Genomic DNA, 8,747 nt, shown 5'->3' on the forward strand with positions numbered 1-8,747 from the left:
TGTCCTCTTATGATTGTGCTGTCATTGCATTTTATGGTGTGACTAGGACCCTGCAGCCCCGAACTGACAGAGATGTCAAGCCCCACACAGACACACACAGGTTGTCATTCATTCACACTAAGCTCCAGGGAAGAGTGTCACACACTTCCTGAAATTGAGGGACTTTTGTAGCTGTACAAAATAAGTAAAGTACATTTTAGGCCCAAAATTGCAAGCTACTGCAAGACGGAAAAAATATTAGGTTCACAAATGAGGCAGAAATAGAGGGGAAAGTGTTTAAAGCAGAATCTTTAGGTCTTTTTGCTTTTAGCAGATAGTTTAATATGGATTTCTTAGGAGGAAGAATGTGGGACAGAGGGAAAGAGGGACAACTTGAAGTGTTAAAAAAAAAGTTGGACTCAAACTGTGAACAGTGGGATTACATAGCTGTTGCTGTTATACCTGGACAGCCCAACATTGTAACCAGAGTATCTACAGGTCCTTAAAACACATTTAGTATCAAATTGTCCTAATGTTGTTTTCACTGTTTATGTTTTTACAGATTATAAATGTGCTGTTTTCAGAATAGGCCAGAATCCAATTCACAGTGAAATTCAGAGGTCAGAGGCAGAGAGAAAAGCCGTGAATCACAGTTAACCTAGTTATAGTATAAACCAAAGATTTAGCTTTCTGTATTTAATGAATATGAAGTAGAGGAATATCAGCTGTAAGGATTTTACTTATTTATTAATAAATAACTACAAAGAAGTACTAAGAAATATGTACAAAGGAAGACTGCAGTACAGGGTTAAAAATAAAATGCAACAAAGTACAAACCTTAATTCTCTCAGCAGTAGGCTATAAAAAAGAGCTTTCTTCTTCTATTGCCCCAGACTGTGCAACTCAGTAAAATGCACTGTCATTCCTATAACAATTAAACCAGATGATTTCTTATAGACTGGTTATGTTTAATCAAAAAAAAGTGCATTTTTTGGCATAAAAGATGACATGAAGGAGAACCAAAGTGACTTACCAGTGGCAAAGATCTTGCTGTACTGCTGTAACACCAGTAGCATCTACAAGCTTAAGCCTCATTTATACGCTGTTGTGGACAGACAGCTGGAGATATAAACAACTTCAAGGTCTCATTTATGTTATTCTTTTTAAAGTCCAATTGAAGTCCACTCCCTCATGCACATGCATAGTTTTCATTCTGCCTGAAATATTTGTCAAAGCGGAGCTAAATTGATGAATTTGGAGTTAAACAGCAGAGCTGGTTACGTGGGATGAATTTACATTTTAAAAAAAGCCAAAACAAACAAGAAATATTGTGTCTAGAGAAAAGCTGTAAGACATCTGTCATCTCTCATTTAGTCCTAAATATTTAGTAGCTTGTAATTCCAGGACTCAAAAAAGCTTCCTTTTGGTTAGTTTTCTTTGTCAGAAGTGGGATGCGGTCAACACCAAAGGCTTAATGTGGATGGTTTACTGTTATGTGGCTCAATTCCGTGTCTTGTCTTGGTTAGAGTTGACATTTCGGGTGTGAATGTCATATTTGTGCCCTCCTCTTTTTGCTCTTCTGGAGTAAAAAACACTCAAACGCAGCTGGGACTTTCTATCCTGTAGATGACAAAGAGGCTTTTAGAGTTACTGGTAAACCAGAGTATATTCATCTTTTTTCATTTCAACATCTGTTTTGCATTCCCGAAACAGTCCAAAGCTAAACTAGGATGATTTCTCCTCTGGGACGTATAATAACATGAAAAGAATTGGATACAAATGTGCAGAACTTGTTCTGAATAAAAGAATATTTTGCAGCATTATAAATAAACTTCCTCTTCACGACTGAAAACGGTGCCTTGATACATTAGATCTGAAATAGCAGAAATCTAGTAGAGAAAGCCAGAAACTGTGAAAAACACCGCATGTCCTTACACACCACAGGCAGCACGCCGTCTCACTTTTTTCTTAATACATGGCTGATATTTTTACTTAACTGCCCTTATGTGCACGTCTCAGTTTGAATGTGTTAATGTGTGCGTGAGGGTGTGAGCGTTTGAGTGTGCAGCCAAAAAATGGCTCTTTAAACGTGTTGTCAGCCACGCAGTATGATGTCTGGTGGCTAATAGGGCTTTCTCTCGCCTCTCCAGCTGTGCTCAAGAAGACAAGTCTGTTTAAAGCACGAGGAAAAGTCTCGGCTACAGCTTAACGTGGGTGGAAGCGTGTGGTCATGCACTCTGCTGTGTGTGTTTGTGTTTACTTTGTGTGTCTGACTACGCAAAGGAGGAACAAGGAGAGCATTCAGTGTTAGTGTCATTATGAAACATTGGGTCAGTAGTGCCAGAGTCAGGTAAGTAGTAGTAGCAGCTACACAAGAGTTATTCATTACATGTTCTTTTCAGGTACTTTTATAGTATTTTGCTCAAAGTTGCAGCTTCTAGTTAATGTATTTTTTATGGATGTAACACAATCAACCATTCACAGCGTAGAACTATGCTAAAATTAAAGCTTAAAAGAGCCGGGGAATCAAGGCTGAAAATTCTGCATTCATTGCTCCTGTTAATCGAACATGGTTGTAGGGCACGGTTTTCTGACCAGTTATCCATTTTTACATGAATATTTTTAAGTTGCCTGAAGCAAATAAAGAAAAATGTTCAAGGCGAATTTAAAATCAGCTGTCAGAGACTCAGCAGCATTGAGAAAGCGCGCACAGGCTGTAAAATAGCTTAGTGCAGTTGAGCTTTAGAGCTGATACGACTGGTGATCAGATATCAATACTGTGGCTTCAGGTCTCTGCTGATGCCGAGTGACAATCTGACAGGAGTGTAAAATTATGCCAAGGGTCACACTAGAATATAAACAGGACAACAATGTCCTCGTGACGAGGAAAATTCGGTGGTTTGCATTGAATGTTTTTGCTGTTGGCGACCGATTGCAAGTAGTTATGGCAACCAGCTGTGTTTTACACACATATGATGATCACAAACAGACTGATCGCAGACTGACTCTGTCTTATTCCCACTTTTATCACCATCTCAGCCCTGATTCCCATCTACAAAGCAAACAATTCACACAGCACACGTATCCAAACACTTTTTTTAGTGTGACTGTAGCATAAAACTCTTGTTCAGCTTAACATTAAACATCCAAAATGGTCCTTTGTGCGAGTTCTTTCTACTGATCATCAATCACGCTGGGTCTTCTTTTACTGCTCTGTCTGAGGGCACGTCTTTACTGCCCGTCTCTTACACGCCAACAGCTCACAAAAACAAAAAATAAGATGATATGATGAATACAGCTTAGGTTAAGTGCACCAAAAGCTTCCCAGCAACTGTTACAACAAAACATAATGAATGAGCGATAGAGGGAGAGAGGCCAAAGCCTCATCGTCTGAGCTTTTCTGCTAGTATCAGCTCATGGTGACCACAGTTTGAGGTTAAGTCACAGATTTCAGAGGAAGAGCCAACAGTTTCTATGCCCACACGACATATAAGAGTGTGCAAATGAACCCCCGCCTGCCACAAACAGATTCTGAATCTGTGGTATTATGGCACATGTTTTAAATGCTGCTAAGAACTGTTTTTAAGTTTTGTGGAAATGTAATGAGGACTCTTCAAAGGCTTTAAGATTCAATGTATGGAGTACATACATTACAAGTACAAGTATTACAGTTACATTACAGTACAAGTATGGAGAGAAGGACCCTTTGGTTGTTCTCTAAAGAGCATTAAAGCTGTTGAGAGTTATGTTTTTTGTTTTGTTTTGTTTTTTTCACAGTACAATATTCATTTTTTATTAAGCAATTAAGCTTTAAAGTTGAATGGAATGCATTTATTAAAGGCACAAGATACCAAATCAATACATTGATTTCCCACATCTGATATCAGCGTTTCTCACAGTTACCATTAACGTCAGCATGAATGTCTTCATTACTGTGTTCATCTGCTGATTATTGTTCAAATTACATCCTTAATTGACAAGAAAGAGTTTAAAATATACATTACAGGTTTCCACAGCTTCCCTAATGTTTAGTATTTGATCATGTGAGACAAATATAATAACATAAAATCAAAACCTGTGTGCATGCATGAAGCAGTGGACTTCATGGATGGACTGATTAAAGACCAAAGTTTCTATTCGCCTCTTTCTCCCGAGCCTCATGCAGATTTATCATCCTCTCCGTTTCCTTTACTCCCTTAGAAATGATATCAGCCACTCCTCCATCTCCCCCTCCTCCTCCACCTCTATCATTTTTTTCCCTCCCCACATACCAGACAGCTGTTGACAGGAAGTCAAGGTTATCCTAACAGAGCCTTATGGGGGCGAAGTGCCATCCAATCCAGCTTTTATTTTATAGGCAGTATATTTTAACAAGCGTCACCTCTACTCCTGATTAAAACACTCACAGACACAGAAACCAACACAGCCAAAGTGTCCGACTTCCTTCTCAGATCAGTTTGTAGAGATTTATTTTTCCTCTTCATCGACATAAAAGGGAGAGCTGGCTATTTGTCTAGGCAAGTGGAACAGAAAAGAAAAAAGTGTCTCTGAATGCTAATGTGTTATTAGCATTTTCTCACATTAAAGGCCCCCCACAGACAACTGGAAGGCAGAATAACTGCGTAACTGACCACGAGCCTGGACACTAACATAATAATTACCCCATCGGTCAGGCAACTGAAACAGACCTCGGCAGACACAGAAAATATCAATCCCATTTAGCTGCGAACCCACAAGTCTAATCCTCCTAATGTGACTCGGGGACTCTGGCATCTTCCAGCATTCATCTTCCCGATGCTGCCAAGGACGCCGTCGTACTTCACACTCCTGTCTGCCTTCAATCACTCGCTGCTGTCTGCTTGTTTGGCTGGCAGGCAAGCAGAGGAGGATGGGGACTCGTCCTGGAGTTTGAAGGCTTCGTGGACAACCAGCTTCTCTACTGAGTCATTATTTCATCCTTAGCTCGCGCTTTCTTTTTAAGCTTGTCCCTTTTCTTCAGCTCCATTGTTTAAATTTTCATTTGCGACCAGTTGAAAACAAATCGTTTGTTTTTCACTCAACATGATGAAATCTGATAAGACGCCACAGGACCGCCAGCTGTCCTGAAACTCTTTCAATTTGCTTATCACTCCTTTGATGGATAATAATATTTCAGGGCCGTTTCATAACAGGGCGGTTTGATGACAGCGAAGCACAAAAATTGCATGACTTCAAGTTTCATAAACCAGTCTGAAATAGAGTCGCACCCATTCTTCGCTTTCAGTTCCACATCGGTCTCATCACAGCTTTGGCGAAACCATCGAATAAATATTGCAAAAGCTGAAATGCTCAGGAGTAAACTGTTTTTATTTTATTTTATTTTATTTTATTTTGATTTCCATAACTCTCATAAAGAAATCAAGGAGGGAATTGAAGCGCATTTAAACAGTTTATGAATAATGAATTCGGGTGGGACCACAGCACAGTCACAAACATTACTTTATTTTGGATCATTTATGCTAAGTTTGCTGCAACATTTCGTAGTTTAGCAACTTGATCTGACCCCTTCTTCTCTCCCACAGATATCTCTACCTCCTCTTCTCTGAGGATGACCACCTACCATTCGAACACTGGGTCTTCAATACCGAGGCTCACCCCCTGCCCGTCATAAGGAAGGATAAAACGGACAGACCCAACGAAGTGGAGTAACGGACCTGCCTGCACCGACGCCCAGAAACGTGTGAGAACCTCGATCCTGTATACTGAGCCTCCAGCTGTCTGAAACTGTTGAGCCGCTTGGAGCCCTGAGTGGTTACAGATCAGACTTCACCTGATATTGTTGATGGGCTCAAAACTGAACCCACTTGTGCTGGAGCCGGGTTCTCGCTGGAGACTCCAGGGGTTTTTGTTTTGTTTTCCTTCACTTGATTTTTTTTTCTTCTTCTCTGGTTGAGTCCAAAGGCTGACCCAAAGCAACATATGTACTGCTGAATAACATGATAGCTCATCAAAATGTAGACATAATAATTTGAATCAAGATCTAAAGAAAAAAAAAAGGCTGTTTATTTCACTCCTCGGTTTGACTTCCTTCGCTTTTCTGTTCATTTGGAGGGACAGTGTGACCAGCTATCACTTTATTCATCAGTTTAATTGTTGCTAGTAGCCATTTTTGATGAGGAGGAGGACGCTGACAGTCATTCACCACTGATATGAACTACCATGGAGCCCGAGTGTTTGGGCACCACACCAAGGAAAAGCTCCCCACTGAGGATCACAAGGCTGGCTGGCCGCGTGAACGGACGCTCAATTCCCTTCACATGTGTCGTCTTTTACCTGCTGCTCTACCACAACAACATCTGAATAGGAACTAGGAACCGGTCTTTCCTGCACCGACTTGAGTGTTTCATAGTGTCGTCAGAGAACTGCTGGTTTTCTTAAAAAAAGAATAGAAAAAAAGGAAAGCCACAGCACAACCCGAGCCTCTTTTTATAAACCTAACCGACTCTTCTTCCTCCTTCCTTTCTCTTGAGTTGGATGTGACAAATGACGACCAGCCGCACCAGCTCATTACCTGCCAGTAACTCCACTTTCTCCCCACGAGGTTTACACAAAGCCATCCTCCTCCTCCTCCTTATTCTTCTTCTGCTTTTCATCTGCATCTTTGACCCGCTTTTAGATTTCTTTCTCCTTTTCATATGTGCTCTGGGGGTTCGACCAGCACAGGTTTTTTTAAAAACTGAATCAGAATTCGTTCGACAGTTTTTCTCCATTTACTGAAAAATAAAATACACATTTTTTCTTTCTTCCTTTTAAACACTGAAAAGAGCATGAACCAAAAGAAAAAAAAGGAACATTTGCCTCAGTCTGATGGAGCGTTCAACCACTTTTCACAGTCTTACTCCAAAGATGATGTCTGCACAGCTGTAATGGAGCATGGAGATTAGTTGGAGTGCGGATGAAAGCTGTAGAAAGAATTAGGTACTGATTAGGTCCTGACATTCAACAGAAATCTTCTGAAAATGCTAATATCCTCACAATTGACCATGTGTATGCATTAAAAATTTAGCTTCCAGGCTCTCTACAAGAGGAAACTGATTTATTACAGTCCTCTGTAATCCTTGTGCATCAGTCGAGCCCTCGTCCTCTTCTTCACCGCGGTGTTGCTTCTTCCTGTTTCCGTCCTCCAGGTCCGCGTAGGGCAGCCTGTAGGATCTTCCCTCCTCTGTGAGGAGACGCCGTCGCTCGACTCTTCTATAACTATCCACCTTCACACACACAAGAAGCCATACTACTGCAACGCAGCTTCACCGTGCTGTCGTTAACGGGTTTTTTTGTTTCGTTTTTTTTTCATCCTCCACTCACATGTAGAGTTTGTGACCGTGTTTGCTGCTTTTGTATCTTCACAGTCGCGCTCGCCTGGTCATTTTAGTTTAATTTCACAGTGAAGACTTCTCCCGATGCCACACAGGAACCAGATTTAATCCAGTTTAGTCTTCGATCTAGTGCCTTCGCTGTAGAGAAGGAGGGAGAAAGCAGCTCTCGCAAACACAAAAAGCAGTTTCAAAGCAGTATTGCAGCTTTAACTAAGAGCTCCCATTGCTCTGATGAGGATTATAATAAATCTAGACATGGATTAAAGGATGATAACTGCTTTTTAATTTGACGTTTGGAGTAAGTTGGGCTTGATAAATGGCTCAAGAGTTGGTAGGAACTTGGGCTTTGTTGTGCTAAGAGGGAGATCAGAACACCAAAGTCCTGAGTTCAGAATTAAAATCGAAAATAAGTCCTATGCGCTTTACTTTTTCCATCTCCAGAGTCTGCGTCTCTGTTGGGAATCGCAGTCTAATCATTTGAGACCTGTGCAGGGCTCAGTCAACACATATTTGTTTGGCTATACTGACATCTAGTGGTAAGTCTAAATATTACAGTCTAAATAACCGTAGTCTGATAAGTCAACAGCTACTTCTATGTCCATAAAAGTATTTACAGCTCAACAAACAAGGAAAGGGAAAACAAGCACTGTTGTACTTTGAGCCTTTATATTGAATATTTGATGGAGCGAGAGCCTAGCTCATAGAACTGCACATTCAGTTCTGCTTATCCTCCAAATGAGCTTTAAACTGACAGATGGTGAGTCATTAGAAAGTTCAGTCAACAACAGGATGACTGCTGAGCTGATTTATTTGTTCTGGCTGAGCGACGCTTGTGCAGGTTATTTTTCTCAGCAGGTTAAAGAACATTTGCCCCAGGTGTCTCAGAGCAGGTAAATCAGTCTGTAAGGATTTCAGAATCAGTGCTTTCTGGGTTTTTTTCTTGTTTCGTCATCAGTTCTGCATCTTCCAGCTTACCTGCAGTGTTGTTTTATCCATCTAGATTTTTTTGGTGTGAGTCCTCCAGTTTTGGAGAACATACAGTCAAGAGGAAAACATCATGGGTTTATGTGCACTTCTTTCAGCACGTTTAATGGGCACAGTTTGATGAAAAAGAAATACATGAAACCGCTCACAAGAATGTTTGTAGAGTTTTGTGGATTCATAAAAGGTTTATCCCCAAAAGTTGATTCTGTTCATCTGGACGTAGCGTTTTCAGTGGGGGAAACGTTTCGTCACTCATCCAAGTGGCTTCTTCAGTCTCAGCTGACTGCAGGTTTCTCCGGTGTTATAAACAGTACATAAGATTGGGGAAACCACAGTTAGCTGAGACTGAGGAAGTCACTTGGGTGAGTGACGAAACGTTTCCCCCACTGAAAACGCTACGTCCAGATGAACAGAATCAACTTTTGGAGATTT

The 8,747-nt window shown here is 40.8% G+C and overlaps 1 protein-coding gene across 1 annotated transcript in view; it reads left to right on the forward strand.

The window, feature by feature from the left end:
- The window catches only part of man1a1 (mannosidase, alpha, class 1A, member 1), a 158,258-nt gene extending 149,713 nt beyond the window's left edge, over positions 1-8,545 (forward strand). The window contains exon 12 of the mRNA XM_026142320.1: positions 5,541-8,545. Coding sequence (XP_025998105.1) covers positions 5,541-5,667 — 127 coding nt within the window. The 3' untranslated portion in view covers positions 5,668-8,545. The remainder of the gene's footprint in view (positions 1-5,540) is intronic.
- The last annotated feature ends 202 nt before the right edge of the window (positions 8,546-8,747 follow it).

The sequence above is a fragment of the Astatotilapia calliptera genome, chromosome 15, assembly GCF_900246225.1.
Source record: "Astatotilapia calliptera chromosome 15, fAstCal1.2, whole genome shotgun sequence".
NCBI lineage: Eukaryota > Metazoa > Chordata > Actinopteri > Cichliformes > Cichlidae > Astatotilapia > Astatotilapia calliptera.